Source organism: Aulonocara sp. 'chitande type north' Nkhata Bay, linkage group LG14 (assembly GCF_057382095.1).
Source record: "Aulonocara sp. 'chitande type north' Nkhata Bay isolate Kocher_YH1m ecotype deep benthic linkage group LG14, A_spYH_male_GT1.1, whole genome shotgun sequence".
Lineage (NCBI taxonomy): Eukaryota > Metazoa > Chordata > Actinopteri > Cichliformes > Cichlidae > Aulonocara > Aulonocara sp. 'chitande type north' Nkhata Bay.
The window spans coordinates 24,762,637-24,789,123 of record NC_141357.1 but is presented as its reverse complement, the minus strand read 5'-3'; the positions used below and the strand labels follow the sequence as shown (position 1 = coordinate 24,789,123).

Here is a 26,487-nt window from a genome sequence, read left to right as displayed (position 1 = left end):
AGGACACCCGCTGTCAGTTCTATTGGAACATTAATAAAAATCGCTGGTGCTTAATAAGTCTTAAAATTAGGCAAATACAACCTCCAATGAATGAGTTACACTGCACCCTTACTTATTTGATCAAATGCAGGGGCAGAGTGAGAAGAACTGAGTACACCCCAGGATTTAAAGCCTGGAAATCCGCTTTTAGTAGCAATAACTTTAAATAAATAAATCATTTTGGACCACTGTTCGTGACCTAAGGCTTAAACGTGACCTAAACATACTAACAGAGAGTCTGAGATGTAACCCTTCCGCATTTTTTGCAGTTTTCCTCCACAGTCTGACTTTGGGGGACTGAATGATGGAGTTTAGATTATTTAGAAATGGCCTTACAACCATCCCCAAACTGATGGGAAGCAACATTTGCTTCTCTACGATCATTGCTGATGTCTATCCTCCTCTCAGTGGTGTATTAACACACATCTGAATGCTGCAGACCAGCAAACTGACATAGAGGTTCATAGAGGTCCTCACAATTAATTGAGTTTATTTTATTAGCAGCACTTGGCGAATCCTTTCCTTTTAATCCCTACGGAGGCAGTAAGGGTGTACTTAGTCTTTCCTCGCACTGCTTTGGCATCTTGGCTTTTGTTAAGTAATGAATCTGTGTAATACTTAATGCTGTGTCAATCATTTTTCGGTGTATTAACCGTGTTTTAGGACGTGGTAAGGCCAAGATTATTGTTATTATGTCCCAAAATGTAAAGCCTTAGTTCTCTGGCATACTTATGCTCCACATTTTTATTCTTGGACTCTACCTGAGTTTGTTTGCATGACAGCTCAAAATCAATAATTCCTTATTTATCATATACTGGATCTTTGTGAAGCCCCTCGGCCTCTGTGAACATGTTAAGTATATCTCCGCTCACTGTCATCACGCAGCAGATGTATTAATAATAAAATGAGTAAGGTTAACATCCCTGTGTGTCTCAATCGCCAAGTTTCCCCAAAAGCAACAGAGTTACAAAAGAGTGGGTGTTTCACCAGAGTCCACAAAAACTAAAGAGGAAAGCACAAATAGGGCATGTTCCCAGACTGGATTACTGTGAGAAGTGATAGTCATGTTTTAGGCAGAAAAGAAAGGGAAAAAAATAACTATTGTTTCTTTTGAGAGGCTGTGACTAAAGCGACCTCAAGGTGTCTCACAGCCATAAACAATAGGGTGATTTATATCCTCTGGGCTTCTGTCTAATGGGTTGGACAAACAAGTACTTCAAGGTTCTCTTGAGGCATTGAAGATATTTAAAACTACGACGTGACAAGCCGAAAAGCATCTCGGAGATGTCGAAGCTGCCAAGAATCATTGTTTTTATAAGTGAGAGAGCAGCTCAGGAATGTGTGTGGGCGGCAGCTGAGTCGCAGCGCCTACATCCCCTTTAACGCACTCTAATCTTTTATTTCTGCCTCTCACTCTGCCTCAACAGGAAGTAATGACACAACAAAAGTTACACACAGACATTTTATTTTTCTCCGACTACTGCACTACACTGTGGGCAGACATGTGATAAGGTGCGATTGGAAATTTGAATGCTTAGCACAAGAGCGAAACTGACAAACAAAAGGAACTGACACAAAGAAAGCCAGAAATAGGAAAAGGGCTGTTTTCTATTACATTTATGTTGATTAAATATTAAACAAGCCAGTGGCTGTGGCAGCCAACAGAGAGCAATAACAGACAGGGACAAAGAAGAATTGATCCCCAACTACTGTACTTGAGACTTTTGGTGATTAAAAGAAAAAAACCAAACCCTTTTATGCTGCCGGCAGCTTCAGCTAAGCAAACAAAACAAATGTCGCACAAACATTTAATACGTGCCATTTTAGTCTCACCTTGCAATTAAAACAGACTGCAATTATGGAAGTTTACAGCTTTTGTGGAGAAGTTTGAGTTCTCCTTTTAAACTCCACACTGAATGTAGGCTTTAAATTAATGCTTGCAGCACTTATGGAAAATAAGGAATGCCAACTTGTTCCCGAAGACTTGGCCAGCAAGGCTTTGGGAGCAAAAGAAAAAAAAGGTACGGGGTTAAATACAGGGCAACAAAGTGCAAAGCAGCAGCAGGAAAGAAGGCACTCTGCTCCATAATGGTTTTGCAGTCTAGCAGAGCAAGCGCAGCAGATAACTCACTACAGGAAGATTGTTCACAAGTGGATACAAGCACCAAAAATGCCACATATATTCTTCTCTGATTCAAGATAGCCGAAGCGTTTGTTATTTTTATATTCACTAGTTTGTATTTACATTTGACAGCATTTCAAGTTGATAATGACAGACGACATAATATAGGGGACTGGTGGTGGGAGGTCCCTGTGTGCTAATGAGAAGTGAACGAACTGAAAAAGCTGAACAAACAGCTTGCTGATCAGGCCCAATATTATGACCACCTGCCTAATGCTGTGTTGGTTCCCCTTTTGCTGCCAAAATAGCCCTGACCCATCGAGGCGCAGACCTCCAGCAGCTCCCACATATCCTCGATTAGACTGAGATCTGGGAAATCTGGAGGCCAAGTCAATGGCTTAAAATGTTCCTGAACCTTTTTTTACTTGTGGCAAGGTGTATTATCCTGCTGAAAGAGGCCACAGCATCACCATTGTTCCTTCCTTGGACCACTTTTAATAGAATCTGACGTGTGTGTGTGTGGCTTACAGTGAAAAAACTGCTTTGAGTGCCAGCTCAAACAGAAAACACTCAGATGGAAAAAAATAAATTGTAAGTTGTCACAGAAGATCAGACACTGATGATCACTGGTGTGAAACTTAGCTAAGTGTTTAGTACTGACTAACTTGTTGTGTTTAGACATGAGTAAGCCAATAAAACAAACAGCTTAGCAGCACAGTTGTGCGTGGGTCTCCGGCGATTCTAAAGTGGTGTGACGGTAAATGGCGAGCCCCACCTCTCACCCATTGTCTGGGATGAACTGGATACGTGTGCCAGCATGAGAGCACTGAGCCAAGGATAAAGGAGCTCTGAACCAGTGCCATCAAAGGGGTTAAAGTGGAATCTCTCGGCCTGCAGAGCTATGCGCAGCCTTAACTGTCATCAGACCATCGGAGCAGCATGTAACGTGTTATTTTGCTTAAGTAGGAGTTATACCTTTGACTTAAAGTCAAATCCATTAAAAATCAAGAGAAAACCTCTGAAATGTATTAAATGGATGATATTCTGTGATGAAAGTTCAAGTGGCTGATGGGATTTTTCAAACTTGACTCTAGAGAGACAAGCATATGCATTTTGGCACTTGTATCCACTTTTGAAGGATGGTTTCAGTTTTCTGCTGCGCTAATCAGTACCAGTCTCATACTAAAAACAAAGCAGGCGATAGCTTGTTAGCTTAGCACAAGTTCTAGAAACAAGGGGAAGCGGTAAACTAGCTTAATGTGCTCACATGGCAGTGACATAAAACTGTCAGCAAGGAAGTGACCAAGATGTTAAAAGATGACAGAAACAGCTGTAAACTGTGCTACACGATCCTCAAAGTTCCTCTTCCGTTTTCACCTGAACCGTGCTATCCTGCGGCTCCAACTGCGGGTTCTGGCTCTCGCTGACGAGCATGTTGAATTGCAAGTCACTGTAATGGGAAAAGTCCTGCAGGAAGCCGGAGTTCTGGTTGAAGTTCATATCCACATTAGCAAAGGGGGAGGCAGTGATGTCCAAGTTGCCAGGCACGAGTGAGGAGAAGTTTGGGTTATTGAAGACCTCCCAAAATTCAGGCATGTCTACCAACTGGTTGTAAACGGCCGCCTCGTCTGTGTTTGAATCGACTGGATTGCAGTAACGCGGTTCCGCCGCAGCGGGTGTGCCGGGCAGGACAGGGTGCGACCGCTCTTGTGGCGACATCATGTTTTGGGCCTCTGGGAGGAACTGGATGACCTGATCTGAGGCAGGTGCGCTCTTGGCTGAAACAGATTACGTTACAGAGAAAACAAAGCTGTTAGAAACATGATGAATGGTCAGTTATTAGACGGAGGTCTTTGTACCTGGATTGTGACATGTGATTCTCAACCTTTTTTAAAAAGCACACACACACAGCTGCCAGTCTTGAAAAAGGTCTTCACTGAGATTACGGGAGGAGAAGTGCAGAGCCAGCTGTGTGATCATTTTGAAAGGTGTTTGTCTCATTGTTAATCTGTAGTACTTTATGCCACAAAGACTGTTTTGCCTTGTTTATATCAGTCAGACCAGGCTATGAAATGGAAATAACTGTGAAAAACCTCCAAAACAACCCCACAGCTGAGTCGACATCAACCAGAACTAGCCTTCATGAAGGTGGAACTTGCTGCTCTTTAGTTTTAACCTTTTGTACAGTTTACCCTGTTGCTTTTAACCCCTTTGTGCTTTTATTACACACCATCTTTATCTTGTTTGGTGTATCTATATATGTATAACACATAAAACTAGTCTATCTTCATGTGATAATCAGTCATAGAAATGACATGTCACATAAGGAGTATTTGTGGCTGACCACTTCCTCTTTTGTCATGTCTGTGTATTCCAGTGGTCGATTTTGGCATTTTTGGCAAATGTCATGTTAGCATGTGATCTGTTCTTCATCATGCAGTGATGAGTAGACAGAAAATGATTAAGTGTGATTTTTTTTTTGAAGGGCATTGTGATTCGTCCCAATTACAGAAGCTGCCATGTGTCTAATAGTGCATCTTCACAGCAGACGTGTTGACTCTTAGTAGGTGTGGTTAATGGCACAAACACCAACTCAACTGTTCCACTGAGGTTTCTGTAATTTACCCAAGTGAGCATGACCAAGACGCCCTTTTTTCCAGAGGAAAATAAATGAATGGCTCACTTGCACCTCGTTTCCACCAATGCAGTGCTGGTGTGGAGCTGGTGTGGGGGGCTTTCTCAGGAAAAAAAAGCTTTGAGACCCAAACGCTACTAGCAGGTTTTGGAGTAATTTCCATGCAAAAAAATAAATAAAAAATGCATCTGCTAGTCATGGGTGAAATTCCTGCACACTTAATTTTGTTTCAGTTTTGGTGTCAGCAATTCTGTGGCACCAACCTGGGCCACAATGCCACCGGCCCTTTTTCAGGGGAAATATGTGGAACAGGTTCTAGATTATGGACTGGTCCTGCATCAGTGGAAAAGGGGCTTTGCGGTTCTTGAAGTCAGGCAGATAGACTACAGTTTAAACCTGGATTTTGAGAAGACTGGCTATCATTTAACAAGCAGTTTGAACATGATTGTGAATAGCTTTAATCTGGACTGAGTGTCAAGTTAAAATAAAAATAATTGTATTCACTTAAAGGCACTTTATGCTTTTTGCATGATGAAATCCAAAAAGTTTAGATTTAAAATGTTGGTTTGCTGTGCTTTTCCTGTTGTATTAAGTCACAATATTTTGAGTGAGAATATGTAAACATGGAGCCAGAGAGGTGGCACACCCCAGTCAAACAGTTCACATGCTGAATTGTAAAAACACAAAGATCAAACTGACAGTCTGAACCTCACCTGTCACACAGGGCTTCTCCTTGAGGTTCACCTCTGACTTTAGCCTTGTCTTCCGCTTCACCTCGTACGGGTCTGAAATGAGAAATGAAACGCTGTCAGTGTTTAGCAATAATCTGCTGCATCTGTTTTTTTAATTTGTGAGCACTATGACTGGTAAAGAGGAGAGAGAACTGGCTGACATGATGGAGAGAAAGAAGGTGGCTGTATTGCGTGTGCAGGAGACCACGTGGAAAGGCCAGGAGCGCTGGAGGTGGATTCAAAATGTTCTATTGTGGTGTACATAGTGCTGTGGACGCGCAGAGAGTGTCAGACAGGATCATGGGTGTGACGGTGGAAATCAGAGGGGTGGTTTTCATTGTTATCTGTGCGTATGCCCCACAGGTTGGATGTCATTTAGAAAAGAGAGGGGAGTTCTGGAGCAAGTTGGATCAAGTGGCAGAGAGTGTCCCCAAGGGGGGAAAGAGTAGGACAGACTTCAATGGACATGTAGATGATGGGAAGAGAGGTGATGAGGAAGTGTTGAGTAGGAATGGTATCAAGGAATGCCGAAGGAAAGATGGTGGTGGCCGGTGACGTAATGGTGGAATGAGGACGTACAGGAAAGTATTCAAAGAGGCTTACAGTGAGTTGTATGTGAGGCTGGACACCAAGAAAGGCGATAAAGGTTTGTTTTGATTGGTTAAACAGAGTGATCGAGCTGGAAAGGATTTGCAGCAGGATGGAAATGTACTAATGAGTAAGGAGAGTGTGCAGAGAAGGTGGAAGGAGTACTTTGAGAGAGAAAAAAGAAAGAGGACAGTTAATGAATGAGAAAGTGCAGTGAGGAGGAAGTGAGGACAGCTATGAAGAGGAGGAAGAACAGAAAGGTGGCTGGTCCTGATGACATAAGTGTGGAAGTGTAGAGATGTATAGGAGAGAGGACAGTGGACTTTATGACCAGAAGAAGGAGGGAGACCGGCGGAAAAGTGAATCTACAGGGAGTAGAGACAGTGGAGGCTCATGGATGTAGTGAAGGAGGACGTGCAGAGGGTTGGTGTGGCAGAAGAGGATGTTAGGGAAGTCCAGTGCTTACTGACCTGGATTGCGAGGCAGGTACTTGAATGTAACGGGCTCGCTCTCCATCTGGTCTGAGATGCGACGCAGGGCCAGGTTGACTTCCACTTCCTCTGTGATGTCTTGGTCCTCGTAGGGCGGAGTCTTAAACACGATGGCGATCTGTCGGTGGACGTCTGTCTGGGCAAACTCCCCGTTCGCCTTCCACGACTCTCGCCTGAAGATGATCTCGATGTCGTCTGAGGACCAAACACGCAAAGCTCTTTATTATTCAAGAAACATTAGAACATGTTTGTGTTCTCATTCATCCAGGTCATGGGAGTCTTTAACAAGAAGCTTCTTCACTTCTGGGAGTCCCAGGTTTTATTACATTAGGGACCCCGTAATGGTCAGCACCTAGGCTCATGGGACCCTTGACTCCAAGGCCACCTTCCTGTTCGCCTTAAGAAGCGAAGAAGCCTCTTAATTAAGAATCGATGAGAAAATGTTTCAAAAAGGATCCAAAATACAAAGAAGATTAAAAATAAAACCTTTTTTTAGAGGAATCAAAACTTTTAATACTTTAATTCAAAATAATTAGGTCACAACAGTTTTCTTCTTTAGGGCACGTTACCACCTGGAAACCACCTACAAGTCCTCCTTCATCACATCCACACACCTCCTCTTTGTGCTTTCTTCTTCTCTGACGGCATCTTTCTACCTGCAAGTCTTCACTCACATGTCCAAACAAACTCAGGCTCATCTTTCTTACTTTGTCCCAGAACCATCCAACCTGAGCGGTCGCTGTGATGAGCTCCAAACATCTCAGCATGTCAAACTCAGCTTCTTCCAGGTCTTTTCATACGTTTCATGCAATGTAACTGATCTCTCAGCTGCCTTCTTAACTTTTACTTTCATGTTGGTATCCTTCTGTCACAACCCAGTACCCTTTTCTTCACCTCTTTTTCACACCCCAGTTGTTCTGGATGGTTGACCCCAAGTATTTAAACTCAACCACCTTCACCTCCTCCATCATCCTCACCAAAACACATTTTCTACTTTGCTCCTTCTCACCTTCACTCCTTTTCTCTACACAGGAAACCCCCACAGCTCCCCGTGTAGACCGACACATCATACGCAAACATAATATTCCACAGAGTCAGACCTCATCTGCCAGCTTGAGAAGCTCTCAAAAGCAGCTTCTCAAATTCACTTTTAACCAGTCTGTCGCTCCTACCACACACTATTGTCTCAGTGCACCCATGCATATCCTGCATCGCTCTCACACTTCTCTCTAACACTCCTGACTTCCTCATGCAGCACCGCACCACCTTCCTGGGCACCCCGTCACATGCTTTCTCTTAGTCAAGAAAAACACAATGTGACTCTACTTTAAGTTACAAAAATGTGGGTGTGTGTGGGTTGTTTTTTTTAATAACACAAACACAAAAATCTCATTTAAAAGTTAACTAAAGCTCCAAAGCCCTACAAGTAAACTTAGATTGTAATCAGGCTCTTTGTCGCGTTTCTGAATAGCGGAAACTGGACTTGTTTTATGTAATCTACTCCTGGAACCTAACTTCAAAAAAACTTTCCTGTTACCTTTCTGCACTTTGTCACACAACATGTAGACCTCCGTCTTGCCAGTGCAGGGACCTTCATACAGGTTCAAATGGGTGATCTTCAGCTGTGATGTAGTTGTTGCCTCTGGAATTAAAAAAAAACATGCACGACAAAGCGTGAGAATAGGGAAGTACGCTGCCTTATTTTTGGCGCGCTTGGTTGACTGCGGTCAAGGCTTTTCGGTGTGTTTGTCTGGTTATGTCTTACTCTTGTCATAAATGGGCTTCGACACCACCGGGCTGAGATGGTCTTTCCTGCCGTCCTGCCACTCGAGCTCGCACTGAAAGCACAGACGCACTGAATTCATGTCCATGTCTTCAATGCCCTTCGAATGCCCGGCTGAGGGGAGAACAGAGACAAAATGGGTCAGTGAGGACAGAAAAAACTGCCTTTATATATGTGAATAAGATAAGATAAGATAAGATAAGATAACCTTTATTAGTCCCACACGTGGGAAATTTGTTTTGTCACAGCAGGAAGTGGACAGTGCAAAAGTTATGAGGCAAAAATTAGAATACAATAAGAATAAATACAGTACACAACTGTACAGAATAGAATAAAATAAAATACTATATACAGTAGAATAAAATAAAATAAATATACAATAAGATAAAAATAGAATACAAATACAAATACTATATACAACTGAGTAAAAATACAACGATGACAGAAAGGATTATTGCACTTAGTATTATTGAATGAAGAATAACGTGGAGATTAAGGTGCGGTGTATTGGCATACGTCTCCCACTCACTCTGAAATGGGTCGATATTTAGACTTCTTCGCTTCTGAAGTGAAATGTCCAGCTCTTTCCGCCTCACACACTGAATACCAAGGTTAGCGAAGCTGGGTGTAAAAACAAGGGGAACTGTTCAAATAAAATGTAAAGACACACCACGAATTTTAAGGTATCAAAATGGCAGGGATCGAAGGCGAATGCTCACCTGTGACGTCGGTTGTTGCGAGGGTTGAATGTGACAAAACAGATCCCTGTACCATTTGGACAGTCTTTACCCACGAGGCAGTGGGGGTGAGGCCGGTGTGGGAGGTCTTTGGTCACCAAAGAAACTGTGACGTTGACTTTCTTTAAGCCGTCGATGGAACCCTGAATCTGAAAGAAAGAAAAGAACAAGATTTATAGCAAAAATCCAGAATAAGTTCAGAGCTGTGATGCCTATTAATGTGATTTTCTTGATAGAAAACAGAAAAAGTTGTCTAAAGTTCTTAATTTTTTCCCTGACCAACAGACCAAAGCTGTTGTAATATGCCAAACTAAAGCAGATAACCCTGACATCTGAGAAACTTGGCTTGAAAAGAGTTGAAATAAAAGCCGATTAACCTTCTCTATCTGTTGCTCCAGGATTTTTTGTCTCTTTCCCCCTCAGACATTTTTCAGGGGCAGACTTTAAACAATAGGTTTCTAGAAGGTCATTACAGATTTCCTGATGTATTACAATAAAAATATAAATAAAAGCAAAACTAAGTCCTCTCAGGTACCAGTTTCATCCAAAAACAATGACAGGTTAACACCATTGTTCACCGCTATTAATATCCATTATGCAACCGGACATTTCCTTGACTAAACTTTATATAACCTGGTAACCACCAAGTCAATGTGTGAATGATCGTGGCGTGTAGATGTGTGTGGCAGTGTTTTTTAGTAAGCAGCTGGGGGATATACCTCCTTGTATCTCACTGCACTTGAGCTGGGATTTGTGGGGACTTTCTAATTGATTCAGACAAACCACATTTTTTCTGTCTCCACCCATTTCAGACAGGAGGGGTCAAGTGAACAGAGTAAACAGGATCAGCTGTGGTTAAAAGTGCCTAACTGCCTCTGAGGTCGTGTAAACTCCCCTTCTGAAACAAAAACTCCTACCTCTATCGTAGGCAGGGTCTTTTCAGTGTGGGTGCTGGATGCTCCCAGGATGCTGCCCGCCGAGCGTCCTTCACATTCATAGCGAAACCTCATGCCTCTGTCTTTGGGCTCCTCCACTATCGCGAGCTTGGGCTTGTCCAGAACACGCTCCAGAATGTCCGTGTCGCCTCGGTTCTGAGAGGACGGGATGCCGGAGTTCTTCGAGTTCAGCAAACACGAGGACCCTCGCCCAGAGGAAGGATGAGTCGATGCCATATCCATGACAGGGAGGACTGGCTGATGGGGGGGACAAGAGAAAGCAATTTAAAAAAATTGACTTAAACATATTTACCTCGCACTTTAGATTTCCGATCATCAACTATCGACCTTTCTCAACACTCTTCCAAGAAGAAAAACTGAACTTCTGCAGTAAAATAAAAGTACTGGCAACTGCCAGTGCTACCCCTCAGACTCCCAGCAGACGCACCTGTGGTATCAATTACAAAATCCTACGTCATCTTGTCCTCAAGTTATCGCATTCACAAACTTAGGTGCCCACGTCACCGGCCTCGGTGAGGTGACGACAATACATGATCAGCCTTTTACGTGTAAAGGAGATGAAGTCACCAAGTCAAATACGCAGGCATTCGCAACCAGTTACAACCTATAAGAATATCTACAGTTTCGAAGCACTGACTCACTTTCAAAGCACAACTTCATAAAATCCTTTTAATAAAATGTTTCCCTTCCGAACGTCTAGGTTATTTAATTTAAAAACCAAGTGTGATGTTTCAGTATTTCACCATTAAAAAAATACAATGAGAGAAAAGTGTCAAAAATGGCAACAAATGCAATTTAATATCTCAGAATATTTCTAAATGATTACTTTGCATCTTTTTGTAGCAGCTCAGCTCCCATTTTGGGAACCCCCATGTTAAACTGAGACACTCTATATAAAGCAGCTGAAAGTAGCTCCACTTTGACAAGCTAAAATACTACAATGGTACTTTTTACACACCAGTGTGTCTGTATTAACAGTCTAATGATGTTACACGGTTTTGCGGTTTTACTGCTGAAAGAGCTTTTTTTCCCCCGCCTCGACATCTTCATAGTTTTAATGAAGAAAAACGACCTCATGTCTCTTGGGCAGTGATGACACTACAGATGAAGCATGCAGTGAAAGAACTGACTCATGGCGTGTGTTTCTTTTTGTTTTCTCTCCATACATGTGCTTTCTATCAGTGAGCAGAGTTAACCTCGTGCTCTGCGACTCCTCCTCTTGCATATGATGTCTTATTTTTTCCGTTACACCGCAGACCACCGAGCTTTTTCCGCTCCCACTCAAGACTTTGTATCTCTTTTTTGTCTTTGCTGCTTTTAGTTTCTCTCTTTCTCTGCAGTGCCATCCTCGCTCATTTGTTTCTGCTCATCGAGGCGCCTGATTGCTTTCTCTTACATCACCGTGAACCCAAAGTTATCACAAATCAAGTTTCACCCGACTCACTGCAGTCTATCTGCTGTAGCTAATCAAAAAAAAAAAAAAAAAACAGAAGATAAGAATGATAATGATCAAACCTGCAGGTAAGAAAAGTAGTAAAGAAGTCGCCTCCTTTGTCAGACGTGTTGCTGTGAATCATTAAACCATCGCTGCAGAGATGTGGTGATACCTCTGCATGAGATCATGTTTCATAATATCCTGTCGAGCCCCAGACGTCTTTGGTCAAAGTGTTTGTATGCACCCCTGCAATCGTGTTAGCCCCCTCCCCAAAAGAAGAAAAGAAAAAAAAAAAAGGACTGGACCTTTCAACAAAAGCCTGCTACACCGAGCCAGCAAACGGAAATAGGAAGTCAGCTCAGCCTTACGCCCTTCAGCCAATCACAGCACTGACACGGGGGTGAAAAATGCAACCTTTCGTCTCCGGTGGGTTTGGCTTGTAAACAGAAAGGATGGCAAACTGAAAGCAGGAGTCAGATTACAGCTCTTCCAAAATGTCCTCTCCACTCCCCAAGCCCACCTCCTCTATAACAACAAAAAAAAAAAAGCACAAAGAGGTGTGCCACGCTGCCTCACAAGCTGCAAAACCTCTTCAAACCCAGCAACATAACCTGTGCAGCTCATTCACTAAGAGAAGGCTGAACTACTCTTCTACCGCCCTTCATTATTACCCATCTGTGCGGTCACTACAGTGCCTCTCTTATCAGATTACAGTCTTTCTGAGCTCCCGCTGCCTGTAAACCACGTGCTTTCTGGTAGAAGCCTGACCTGCCGAGTTGCCTAACGGCTGCTCTGTGCCACACAGCAAAATAGCCAACCGTCTGCAGGCTGCACATGAATCATGCAGCACTTCATACCACCGACATTCAATCCTCACAACAGCCTCATTATGAGAGCTGCAGCCACCGCCGAGGAGGAGGAACAGACGCTTCCTCTGAACGTGTTTTATATCAACCGCCTTTCAATAATAGCACAAAAACAATATGGGAAATAAAACTACTGTTGCTAATAATAAACCGAGGGAAGAGCATAACAACCTGCCCATCTGTGTGACTGCTTTGCATAAACAAATGATAAGAAAACCTAAAAAAAACAATCAGAGAAGCCAAAAGCAGATTTTAACAGTTTCTTCTCATAAATAAAATGTTTTAAGTTTTAGCTGAATCCATTAACTGTTTTAATGTTTATGTTGCCCAGCTAAGATAAGAAAAGGCTAAAAATAAGAATGCCATCATTATTGTTATCATTGTTTATTAGTCATAACCTTTCTCCAGACAGCTTAGACTCCAGTTTTCTACCTGTTATACAGTCATAGCAGCCAAAGTGATTGAGTATTTACAAAATAGGTGCATGTACTGACATTTATTTCTCTGGCTCTTATAAATTAAGTATCAGGTATATTGATTATGACTTGATCTAGTTCAATAGAACCTGGATCGAAGTAATGAGCACAAATTTTGCCAAGAAAAAAAATTGTAAAAAAAAAAACTGTAAAAAATTATGCCCCTATTCACCGCAGGCTGGCAGCTTTCACAGCCCACAGCTGATATAAACACCTCTCTGCTTGGCACCCTTGGGTGTTGCCAGCAGTCTTTCTGGGTAACGTATGAAACTGTGAAATGAGCTGGAAACCAGAAAAATCAACACCCTGCATGACACCACCTAAAAACAACAACAAACAAACAAACAACAACAAAAAACAAACAAACAAACCTTAGACGAGGTGCCTCTTGCAACCAGCACCGGCTTGGATGTCTGCGTTGGTTTGTGGATGGGGGTTGGTGTCGAACAGGGGAGGCCAGCAGGTGGAGGAGGTGGTCCAGGTAGTCCAGATAGGGAGGGTGCTACCTGCTCACTTTCTGTGATATATTCTTGAATCAGGTCTGTGAATGAATACAAACTGATGGTGAAAGTGCAAATGTGATAAAAATCTGACACCACTTTAGGGCAGCAGCTGTGCTGTTTCTTTATGTTTTTGGATTTGAAAGCAGAAACACTTCCATTAACATCTTTCAAACCTAATAGTATATTACTGCAATCTATTTTAAGACGTGGCAACGTGTCACAAGACACAGTGTGTCAGAATTTGAGTGGTTACCACCTCACATGAACCGTTTCCTCTGTTTTGTTTTTGTCACTGGTGCATGAATCTGTGGCACGTTGTTTCAGCACTGCACCAATAAAAAAAACAAAAAAACAAGCCTGGTGCCATGTAGCCAGCCTCAGTTTAACCAGTGAAAGTGAATCTAGAGCAGTGGTTATCTGCAGGTAAATATACCTTTTGGGGTGGTTGTGGTCTGTCATGTCTGACACTTTGTCAGAAATCATGAAACATTAAACAAAGCAAGCATCTGCAGCACAGTTTTCAAAGTTAGATAAGAGAAATCAGCTGTTGTGACTTTTTTCACGTTTAATTTAATGTCCCAAATGTTGAGTTCTCCTTCTCTGACATCGGAAATAAGACAACCTAAGATTAAACAAGCAGGAACTCTGATGATGGTTCACGCCTCCTGCCAGAGGTCATCTCAGGTCACCGTAATGCCTCCCCGCTTCCGGCAGATGCACGCAGAGCCAAAACAAAACAAAACATAACAAAACAAAAAAGACCCACCACTCACCGAAATCTATAGAGTTGAGGCTCGAATAATTGTCGTCCTGCGGGTCAATCCCGGGAAGGGGTGTTGTCTCCTCTGCTGTGAAAAATCACATGCCTCAGGATGATGTCAGCGCTTTTACGCACAAACACACGCAAAGATTCAACAGGTTTACAAAAGACAACCACCCACCAGAGGTACCGTTGACCATGTCCATGTCTATCATGGCATGCGTACAGTCTTTAAGACCACTTTGAGGACCTTAAACTCCACCGTCGTGTCCTTGAATTCTTCCTTGAGAACTCTCCAAACCGGATGACTCTGGGTTTTTTCCGTCTCGGCCCAAACCTTCGTCCTGAACTCTGAAACAGCTCCTTAAACCACCAGTTAGACTGCACAGCGGCTCAGAGTGTCTGTCTGATCCCGAGGAGAAATGTCAAACCGTCCCGAAGCCATGCGTGGAACTAAGTGTGCTCCGCTTTTGTGTTTCCGGCAGGCTTCGCGATTGGCTGCTAGACGCGTGGAAATCCCCCTCCGCGCGTAACGTCACCTCACAGACGGGAAACCCCCCCCGCGACAGCACGAACCAAACTTTTAATCAAACGGCGCTTTACTGATTTGCATAATGCATCATAGTGAGGCCAGAAAAGGCATTTTACCCTTAAAAGCCGATTTCCCCCCTCATTATATATGTAAACTGACCGCACGTATCGGCAGCTCGTCTTGTTTTCATATCGGCTTCAGCGCATATGCAAATCGGTTTTTAACTATTCAAATTAGCCTCTATCCCAGAGCTAATGCACCTATTTTTAGCACAAAGAAGTCAAAAAGCCAGCTCTTTCTCAGCCACACGCCCTCTGATGCATTTCTCCTGGTTACATCATGTCTTTATCACGTTTCTCCCGGTTCCTCCAATCAGGGAGAAGTGGGAATTTCATAAGAGCAAAGTAAAAGTTACAATTTCAAAAAAAACAAAAACAAAACCCCCCCCCATTAGAAACGGCGCCTCTTCTCCTCTCAACTTAAAAACTCTGACAAACTGCTGAAAAGTTACGAGGCGCAGCAGCGACACCTGCTGGTCGCCCAGAAGACAGACGATTTAAAGGAAATGGAAATCGAAAGCGGGGCGTTTAGGGGAAGCAGTGACTCAGCAGGGAGCAGATTAAAAAACAAAAATAAAGCAAGCCAGCTGCAGGCATGACCCACACGCTTCAGCCTGAGCTCTGCAACGAGAGGATAAGCTGCGAGTCCTCATATTTTGAAGGCAAAATATGCTGTTTGTTTTTTTAACTGTTTTTAGCTAAAACTTTATAGGCACACAGCATTTCCTGGAGGTCACATGTCTTTACTTGAGTCAAAAGTAGACCATCAGTGTTTCATGACACCAAGCATCACCTACACCTGTCACCGGTGTGCTCCTAACATAACAGTGTTTCCACTTGCCTCAACTGTCAGTGCAATGGGGAAACAGCGCCCTCCCTCCTGGTTTGGCACAATGACTGTAAAGAAGAAAAAAGTCTTTTATACAGTTGTTGTTGTGGCCGTTTATTTGAGGCTGGCTGCAGTAATCACTCCCAGTCTGTTAAAGCTATACGAGAGGTGAGTTGTATCTAGAGTAGTTATGTTTTATCGATACATAAAACTTGTTTTATCAACTGACGAACACAGTGTATGAAGTATTTAGTACACCAGTTGGTGTACTCTTCATTTGTTTAACACTGTATAATACATATGTTTTTTGGGACTGGTTTGCCAGAGGTGGCCCACACATGGGCACAGCACAAGGCCAGTTGCATACACACTGGTTGTCCTGTGCTGGCCCATGTGTGGATTACCTCTGGCAAACCTGATTTGGGCCACGAAAGGGCCGTCATTCTTTGCGGCATGTGGGCCATCTGTAGGTGGTGTGCAGCCATAGGCCAGTTGTAGAGACAATGCTGGCCCTGGGCTGGCCCAGAACAGTTTCAGCTCTGGCCCCAGATGTCAGCCTAATGTGTAACTTAATCAAGCCATGCAATAACAACATGTGCCAGAACATGCAAAACAGTGCAAAAGTAACATGCTGAACTCTGTTCAGACAGTGAATGGACTGATTCTTATATAGCGCTTTTCTACTCTCCCAGATTACTCAAAGTGCTCTATACAACATGCCACATTCACCTAATCACACACTTTCGCTTAACTGAGTGCTTCCTAACTACATTCATACTCTTGACATGCAGACTGGAGGAGCCAGGGATCGAACCACTATACCTTCCGATCAGTTTGTAACCTGCTCTACCTCCTGAGCTACAGCCTCCCACTGGCAAAGATGAGTAAACCCTCACTAGGTTTTGGATGAAATGTACACTCAAAAACCTGTCAAACCTGCATTTGAAACATTGGCTACCATAGCAGTATAGTATTGCAGCATGGCATTTTGGTCTTCTAATTTAAATAGGAAAATAGGAACATAAATAGTGCCATCATTGCCAGACGTGGCCCACATCTGGTTGACAAAACACCAGTCAGTCAGAAGTGTCAGCTTGATGCCAGATCTTCTTCAGGGCCAGACCTGTTTTCTGTGGGCCTGGGCCACATAAACCAAACCACAATCAAGCCAGATATGGCATGCCATCACATAGTGCCATCTATACCAGGCCTGGCCCGTATCTGGATGACATACGTCTTATCATGCCAGAAGTTAGCTAGCAGTGCCGACTTGATACCAGATCCGGGCCAGACCTGCTTGCTATGTGGGTATGTCATGTAGCATTGGAGACCTCAACCTTCCAACCCACTGATGTCGTCCTGATTGGTTGTAGTTGTTCAAGGACAGTTCCAACAGGTGTGTGTGACATTACCGTTGAGATGTATGGCTGCAAAGTTGTTGTGGCAATGCTGGTGGTTGCAGGGCAGAGTGAGGACCTTATTCTCCTATATTTAGGAGAGGAACACAGTAAGGCCCTGAATGCTGAAGAACTGGCTAATAAAAATCTGTTGAGTTCAATATCAGGCGTGGTGGTTCGAGAGCACGTTGGTGATTAGATTGGAGCTGTCAAGCTAAAGAGAGCTGTCACATTGGAGCCACCGACAGAACACCTAGTTTGGGGCAGGCTGCAGCTAATCAATAGTGGGGAGGTGGTCTTTGCTGTAGTTATAGAACCCACAGGCTCAAGGTCCAGGCCAAGATTGGTTATGGTTGGAAGAACTGTGGCATATCTAAAAAGTGATAGATGGGTCCCTGTAAAAGTGTTGAACCCCTTTGACAAGCCAGTGAGCCTAAAATGCATCTTCACAGGAAGTGACAAGTTGTGGTAGCCCCTTACATGCAGTGCTACAAAATCTGGGGCTATCTGATATTGAAATTGATTCACGTGCAGTTTCACCAGCTGGCAAAGAGAAACTAGTTGGCTTCATAGCACAGTTTGTGTCCATCATCTCAAGAGACGAGCTTGCCTACATCGAATTCGAGTTGTGGATGACAAACCATTCCGGTTGCCATGCCAACATGTGCCACCAACTAAGACAAATTTATGACAAACTACCACAGAATGAAATGGAGGAACGGGGAATTATTCAGAAATCTTGCAGTGTGTTTGCATCACCATTGGTCTTAGTTTGGAAGAATTCTGGTGAGTTGAGAATATGTAATGACTTCCGCTGACTTAATGCTACAACTGTCAAAGATGCCCAGCCATTTCCGCTTTTGGCCAATGCGTTGGCTGCTATAGGAGGAAACGCATTATTTTCTACAATGGACCTGACTTCAGGTTATTATAATGTGGAGCTGCATGAGCAGGACCGTAAGTACACCGAATTTACGTCACCATTTGGATTATACGAATATAATCATATGCCACAAGGATTGTGCAACAGTCCAGCGACCTTCATGAGGATGACGTTAGCCATTTTCAGAGATCAGACCTTTCTCAGTGTGCTATGTTGTCTTGACGATGTCCTGGTTTGTGCTGCCACAGAAGAAGTGGCACTGGAGCACTTGCAAGTGGTTTTCCAGAGACCACAGGTTTACAATCTCAAGTTGGCTCCAAAGAAGTCCCATTTTCTGAGACAGTCTATGAAATTCCTGGGACACATTGTCAATGCTGATGGAATAAGGTCATCCATTACATCCCTTGTAGAGGCAACCCTATATGGAAGAGGGTACAAGTGTTCCGACCCCAGGCGGTGACCAGTTTGTCATTTTTCAGTGCAGCTGTTGCACAGGCTGAGGTGGGAGCTGTTCTCCAGGGCCATAGTAAACATGAGTCAAAAGTGTGGCCACATTCTCTTCTCCTGTCTCAATTCTCTCAGTCTGTGCTTACACCGAACTGGTCTGAATCTGAATCCTTCTTACAAGATGACCTAGTGGGACACATGATGATGTGCTGTGCAGAGTGATCTCCTATGTGGAATGTGGGCGGAGACCATCAAGGAAAGAGTGGGCCAAAGAAGCAGCCGATACAAAGAAACTTCTAAAGGCTTGGGACAAGTTGATCATAAGAGATAGTTTACTGGATCGAGTCTTTAAGACCTACCTGTATGTTGTTCCGTCAACCGTGCATCCTGCTGTACTAAAAGGTGTCCATGATGAAGCAGGTCACCAGGGCCACCAAGGAACGGCACAAAAATATTTTTGGAGGATTCAGCAAACAAATCAGTGGATGTGCTTGTGGTCATAAACAACTTTCCAAAGATGGCTCAGGCCTTTCTAATCAGCCTTAATCAGTCTGCTAAGGCAGTAGCGCACCAACTCTGGCATAACTACTTCTGCATCTATGGCTTTCCAAAACGCTGACCGCAGTGTCATTAGCTGCTGAACGCAGTGACCCCTGCTGACTGCAAGTTTCCTCAACCCTATAAACAGTACATTTGCACAATAACTGAAACTAGCCCACTGAATGAACAATAAGTTGTGAGGTCAGGTCCTTGATCATTAATATGCATCCACTGGAGCACAAACCGGGTGTCATCAGGACACCACAGCATAGAACGAACACCATCCCCATAGACACAGCAGCCAGGGAAGCAGAAGAACATCACATCAAGAAGGCCTGAGTAAATGTGGTGATCCTAGCTGGACATTTGTCAAATCTGGGAAGGCGCCTAAAGAAAGCTCCAGTTCATCCAGGAGAGAAGGACAACTGCTGCCTAAGCAAACCCCAAAACATGCTGTGCCAAAAATTGGTCCACCCCAAGGATCGGGTCCCCCGACACAAGTAATATAGTGTACACTGCTAAGTGCCAGGAGGATTGCCAGGATTTAGACATCGTGGAAACCAAACAACCTCTGGCAAAGCAGATGGCACAACACAGAAGAGCTACCTCGTCAGGCCAGGACTCTGCAGTCTATTTACACCTACAGGCCAGTGGACACTCTTTCAATGATGAGGAAGTACACATCCTGGACAGGGAGGAACGCTGGTTTGAGGGCGGAGTCAAGGAGGCCATTTACATAAAAATAGAAAAAACATCTCTGAATCATGGAAGGGGCCCAAGGGTACATCTTTTGACATCTTACAATGCCGTAAATGCAGCCATTCCCCAACTCTCTGTGAATGGTACTCATGACCATTGATCAGTGTTTGTTGAGCAATGAACGTCACAATTTGCATATTAATGATCAAAAAACTGACCTCCCAGCCCATTGTTCATTCAGTGTGCTGGTTTCAGTTATTGTGCAAATGTACTATTTATAAGATTGGGGAAACCTACAGTCAGCTGAGACTGAAGAAGTCACATGGATGAGTGACGAAACTTTTCTCCCACTGAAAATGCTACGTCCAGATGAACAGAATCAAACTTTTGCGGTTTGCATACCTGGATGGCTGAGCATGCATCAAGACAAACCAGAGACTCCTTGTCTTCTTTAAAAATACAACAAAATGCAGAGTCAAGGAGTTTATTTGGGCCGGCCTGTTACAGAGGGTGAAGCAGAAACTGGTTACACTAACATCATACACCTGCCAAACTGACATGAATCTGATTTAAATGGTCAGGTGATGTTAGGAAAAAAAAGGTTAGCTGAGGGTTAAAAGAAAGGTTTGGAGTGTCTCTTTTGCCAGTGTAAATTTGTTTTACTGTATCCAATATTTTGTGCAGCAGGCCAAACATGACCTCAGTTTTACATGTCACAGAGGTGGTCTTGGATTATGTGGAAACCGAAAGCCTAGGTCCACAGAACTATTAAGTCTTTAAACTATGCAAAGGATTTGGTACCCTTTTTACTGTTAATCTGTTAGTCTTCCTACACCTAGTTTCCCTCTGAAGTATTCTTGTCGCATAATTTTAAAACTTCCCTTTTTTATTTTCAGTGTACTGGCCACCCCCATAAGGCTAGACTCCAAAATATCAACCCACAGCAACTAATGACTCAATATAGAACAGACTATAATTAGCACTATTTTCTAATTATATGTTTATCACTTTCAGGCTTCGCCCTCTTGAATCATAATATTTTTTTAAACTTCTAATCAAAAAACTTTCTATACATTTTGCTTCCAAAGACCCAGACTTTCTTGTAATGTTTTTTTTTTTTTATCTCTTCAGCAACAGTCGTTTAGGTTTTCTGAAGGTCTTTCAAAGTTTTTCTTTGGACATTGGCTGCTTTTACATTTATTTTTAGCCCAGTCATTGACCATACCTGACCACTGACCTACTCTAGTAAGCATACACTAACACAAGGATGAACCAGTGCTGTGTCTACACATAACAGTTTAGCAAAGAACCAGTTTCAAATTGTGTCTTTGTGCACATTGTTACTAGCAGCCTGTCGCAAAAACACAATTAGTTTCCTTTCTTTAGCCAAATCTACAAATCTAAGGAAACTGAAAAAAGTTGAGGAGAAACAAATGTGTGAAGAAATGAAGGGCAGCTCAAGACTTTGCACAGTACTCTACATATTTTGCTGGCTTGTTTCTAGCGGTGGGTTTATAAAAATCGATTTCCTGATTCAAATTGATTTTAGCTTGAATAATGCAATATCGATTAATTAAAGCCTGAATCAATTTTTAAATATACATGTATTTTGCCAAAAAACACCAGAATCTCTGGTTAAAGCTCATGAAACCAGCAAACAGCTAAAACAGCTGGTAAGCAGATTTCGTACAAAGATGTGCACACAAAGCACAGATCATCCCCATTCACCCAATGACTTGTAGACGAAGGGTCAAACGTGAAACATGGTTCACTAGCGCTTTACTCAGTCCCTAAGGACCCCAAAGCGCTTTACACTACATTCACACATTCACACACTGGTGATGGCAAGCTACATTGTAGCCACAGCTGCCCTGGGGCGCACTGACAGAGGCGAGGCTGCAGGACACTGGCGTCACCGGGCCCTCTGACCACCACCAGCCCAAGGATATTTGGCATGCAGCCAGGAGGCAGCCTGGGATCAAACCACCGACCTTCTGATTAGTGGCTGACCTGCTCTGCCACCTGAGCTACAGCCACCCCTGTAGCTCAGGTACAGTAGAGGTCCAGTCAGACCGTCTCTTCTAGAGAAACAAATATGCTCACAATGCAGTGCAAACTCATCTGTCTTTGTTTTAAATACAAGATTTGCTTGTCACCTGATTTGGTTACTACATGCTTGTAAAGCAACAGTTGCACAACATCCTGCCCATGTATACAGACCAGTATTACCACAGCCTGTTATTTTAAAGTGAGAAATCTTAAGTACAAGCGTCCCTTGTGGTCGATTACTGCTTAGTTTTCTATTCTTCTCACAAGCGAGAACGTTTAGTTTCATTTTGTTGTAATTGATATAGAGATAACTAAGCCTTCTTGCATACAGAATTCCCCTTGTTGGAAAGTCCAAATGCAACGTTCAATAGGTACATCTAGTATATAGCAAAGTTACACAGTGGGCTTAGTATAAACCACACCTGTCCTCCTAGTTTAAGTGAATATATGAATTCACCAACACTCAGTGTAGAATATACTTGATACATCTTTCCGCTCCATCCGTTTTCTTCCTCTTATCCTTATCAGGGTTGTGTGGGAGCTGGAGCCTCTCCCAGAGGCAGGGTACACCCTGGACAGATGTCCGGTCTGTCACAGGGCTAACACACTTAAACAGACAACCATTCACACTCACATACTAGGGCTGCCACGATTAGTCGACTAGTCACGATTACGTCGACTATCAAAATCGTCGACGACTGATTTAATAGTCAACGCGTCGTTTGAAGCTTTGTAAGATCACAACAGACGCAGGAATAAGTAGTGGGATTTAAGAGTGTAATAACGGACTGAAACAGAAGATGGCAGCACTGCATGTACAAGGATGCCAGCTGCTGTTAAACCCCGAAGAAGAAGAAGCTGTGTCCCAGAATTCATAGCGCGGCCCAGCTCAGTTTCCAACAATGGCGGCAGCTGGTTAGTTTTAATGTTACTCTTATTATTCTTTCTGGGTCAAAATAAATGTTTAACATATTTTCAGGCGAGAATGTAGCTGTGGAAACCTCAAATATCTGCTCAGTTTATCAAGACACCACATATTTTCAAAAGCCCTCCGACGTTTTCGGAGACGTCTGTTACCCACTAGCTCGATAGCTAGCCGGGGGCTAGGCTCAGTAGAGCCGGTGAGAACACCGGACTCCCAGCAAATCGCTTTCAAACCCACCGCCGTCTTTCGCTACTCAGGTTAAACATGTTAAACATGAGTCACTTAGATAACTTAAAAATGTTATTGTTTGGCTTTTTTTCAGTATTTTATTTGTTCCTGAGTAAATCGGTTTGGCTGAGATTAAAGTTATAGTTTTTACACAGCTAAATAAACATCAAGCAGACAGCTGATTATCAGAAGTGTGAGATGCTGGAGAATTTACTCCAGTGTCCTGTTATATTTTAGATAGCAAGGAGTTTATTAAACTTCACTGAAACAATCTGCAAATTTCATTAAAATTTAATAAACTATCATCTTGTCTTTATTTTTAGTTAGCACCTTAAACACTTAAAGTTGTAAGCTAATGATAGTTATATAAGAGCAGATGCTGCTGGTGTAATAAGTTGTACGTCCAATGGATGCATGATCTGATTAGTCGACTAATCGCAAAAATAATCGGTGACTAGTCGACTATCAAAATAATCGTTTGTGGCAGCCCTATCACATACACACCCAGGGACATTTAGAATCACAAATTAACCCCACTAATTTTCACTTTCCAATTATTTCACAAATCAAATGATAAAATGTTTAAGAGCTGGCTGCACGAGCTGATGATTGACATCTTTGTTGTTTCAAAGAGATGTGACAGGTCTCCATCATCTGCTTAGCAGCAACATCAGTGTCCTCAGTGAAGCGAATATCAACCAAATCATTACTCCCAGTTTGGTTGTTACTGACTTGACTTCTTGCTGATGTGAGCGCTGCTCTAAACCACTTTTTCGTGTCCAACTTAGCGAGTTAGCACAGACAGCAAACGAAAATTCACATTAGTGTCGCCCACCTAACATCTAATTGACTGGCTGGCCACACACTGTAGGTGGTAGCTGTTTAATTTGTGAAGCAGGGGATTTTATTTAAAGGCTTCCTAACTGCAAAGTGTGTAGGTTGATCCCACCAAGTTCAAAACTGAGATCTGGTGAGTTAACCCTAGGTGGAGTTAGACTATGAAAATCTAACTCCACCAAAATGGAACAATCTTCCAGTATGAGACAGTGATTCTACATTTTCTCTTTGATCAGTATTCTCCAGATACAAGAGAATGACTGCTAAAAACCAATAAAACCACCCATGTTAGCTGCCACCATGCAAGACAATGAGGCAAATCTGAAACCACTTCCAGAAAAACACTCATTTTAAAGCTACAAAGTCAAAGCTGCTCGTTGAACACTGAATGAGGAAGCAAAATTATAATGTTTTAGGTGATTAACTTTCCCTGATCCTGCCAAAAAAGATGGAGAGGACCATGGTGAATGCTTTAAGAAGAGGGAGGACCATAACGTGATGTATATAAGTGGAGGAAGGTGCACTCAGGATGACATCTGCAAGTTGGCAAATTTAGCTGATCAGCACCAGATGGTAGTCTCAAGGATGACTTACCAGTTTACTGGGAAAGTACTAAAGTACTTAACTGCTGAAGGGCACTGCCAAGAGGGTGTTTGGAGTATCCTGTGGACAGAGGAAAGAGGACAAGCAGACTTGGTGGAATGAGGACGTACAGGAAAGTATTCAAAGAGCCTTACAGTGAGTTGTAAGGAAGGAGATATGGACTTGTATTGTAGGCTCTACCTTACAATATAAAGCGCCTTGAGGCAACTGTTGTTGTGATTTGACACAGAATTAATAAAACAGAATTGAATTATTATTAAAGTGATCGAGCTGGAATAGATGTGCAGCAGGATGGAAATGTACTAACAAGTAAGGAGAGTGTGAAGAGAAGGTGGAAGGAGTACTTTGAGAGAAAATAAGACAGAGGGTGACAGACAGAGGACAGTTAATGAACATGAAAGTGCAGTGAGGAGGAAGTGAGGACAGCTATGAAGAGGAGGAAGAACAGAAAGGTGGCTGGTCCTGATGACATAAGTGTGGAAGTGTAGAGATGTATAGGAGAGAGGACAGTGGACTTTATGACCAGAACAAGGAGGGAGACCGGCGGAAAAGTGAATCTACAGGGAGTAGAGACAGTGGAGGCTCATGGATGTAGTGAAGGAGGACGTGCAGAGGGTTGGTGTGGCAGAAGAGGATGTTAGGGAAGTCCAGTGCTGACTGACCTGGATTGCGAGGCAGGTACTTGAATGTAACGGGCTCGCTCTCCATCTGGTCTGAGATGCGACGCAGGGCCAGGTTGACTTCCACTTCCTCTGTGATGTCTTGGTCCTCGTAGGGCGGAGTCTTAAACACGATGGCGATCTGTCGGTGCACGTCTGTCTGGGCAAACTCCCCGTTCGCCTTCCACGACTCTCGCCTGAAGATGATCTCGATGTCGTCTGAGGACCAAACACGCAAAGCTCTTTATTATTCAAGAAACATTAGAACATGTTTGTGTTCTCATTCATCCAGGTCATGGGAGTCTTTAACAAGAAGCTTCTTCACTTCTGGGAGTCCCAGGTTTTATTACATTAGGGACCCCGTAATGGTCAGCACCTAGGCTCATGGGACATTTGACTCCTGGGACATTTGACTCCAAGGCCACCTTCCTGTTCGCCTTAAGAAGCGAAGAAGCCTCTTAATTAAGAATCGATGAGAAAATGTTTCGAAATGATCCAAAATACAAAGATTAAAAATATAACCTTTTTTAGAGGAATCAAAACTTTTAATACTTTTATTCAAAATATCACAGCTGGGGCAGCAGTCGTGTGGTGGAATGAATGAGGACCCAAGATGCAGATGGCAGTGAAGATGCAGGTGGAGATTTTTTTACAGTGAAAAACCCAAGGTGAGGGCAGAACTGAACATAAACCTAAACTGGGAAAACTAACACAAACAGAGGACACGAGGCGAGGAACAGAGAGACACGGAGATATACCAAAATGATGCAGAGAAATGCAGAAGCTTCACAGAGAAACACAGACGACGCGACGAGGAGCACAGGCAGACAGACCCTACAAATACACACACCAGGCAATCAGGAAATGGCACACAGGAGGGGACACAGCTGGAACTAATGGGCATAATGAGACACAGACCTACAAAGTAAAACAGCAAACACACAGACTGTTTTACAACACAAAACTTGAGGACCCAAACAGAGCACAGACACAGGTAGGGCTGATACAACACTCAAGCACTAAACACAAGAACCAAATCCTAAGAACTAGTGATGGGCAGATGAAGCTTCATGAAGCACTGAAGCCTTTCATCCAATTGGTTCACCCCAGTGCAAAGCGTCTTGAAGCTTCATTTGCTCTACTATGTCTGTGAAGGAACCTTCACAGACATAGATCACAGATTTGCTCTAGCAGGACACCTACTGGACGTAAAAATATTAGTTGGCATGAATTTGAAGAGTGTGGCATTTTGCACACAGCCTGTAAATGTCAACAACAAAAGGAGTGTGTAAAACATGTATATTGTAGTGATGGCAGTATACTGTGTATATTTATAGTGGCAGTATGGGAAATGATTATTTGGAAATGCTTGAAATGGAAATGATCATTTACTGTGAGGTGAGGTGTGGTTGGGGTGTGGACAGTGGTTGTGCTTTTGTAACGTTGAGGTATGGACAGCTACACACTGAGGCTTTGAGCCTCAGTCCTGCCTGTTCACATTTTATTCTGTAAAAACTAAATTTCCACTGCTTTCATGACCTTTTAGTGGGGAGAACATAGCTAGGATTTAATGATTTAACAAATCTTTTGAATCCTTTGTCCTCCACAATGCTAAATGGCTGGGAGTCCTCAATCACCATGCTGACCAGGTCTTCATCTATTTGAGATTGTTCTCCTG

General features: G+C 43.1%; 1 protein-coding gene across 3 annotated transcripts; it reads right to left on the bottom strand.

Annotated features, from left to right (window-relative positions):
* Window positions 1–1,487: 1,487 nt before the first annotated feature.
* On the bottom strand, window positions 1,488–26,460 carry relb (RELB proto-oncogene, NF-kB subunit). 3 transcript variants are annotated; one of them, XM_086261734.1, is made up of 13 exons: window positions 24,813–26,460; window positions 24,142–24,210; window positions 14,304–15,610; window positions 14,136–14,210; window positions 13,231–13,400; window positions 10,044–10,319; window positions 9,109–9,275; window positions 8,919–9,010; window positions 8,372–8,503; window positions 8,144–8,248; window positions 6,586–6,801; window positions 5,510–5,581; window positions 1,488–3,939 (listed from the first exon to the last, which is right to left on the bottom strand). In XM_086261734.1, exons 3-13 carry the CDS (start codon window positions 14,335–14,337, stop codon window positions 3,515–3,517), a joined length of 1,764 nt encoding a protein of 587 aa, XP_086117860.1. In that variant the 5' UTR covers window positions 14,338–15,610; window positions 24,142–24,210; window positions 24,813–26,460; the 3' UTR covers window positions 1,488–3,514. The 3 variants fall into 3 exon arrangements, with proteins under 3 accessions (XP_086117860.1, XP_086117861.1, XP_086117862.1); XM_086261735.1 differs by lacking the exons at window positions 24,142–24,210; window positions 24,813–26,460 and having other exon boundaries at window positions 14,136–14,207; window positions 14,304–18,991; XM_086261736.1 differs by lacking the exons at window positions 13,231–13,400; window positions 14,136–14,210; window positions 14,304–15,610; window positions 24,142–24,210; window positions 24,813–26,460 and adding an exon at window positions 11,598–12,182.
* Window positions 26,461–26,487: the final 27 nt, after the last annotated feature.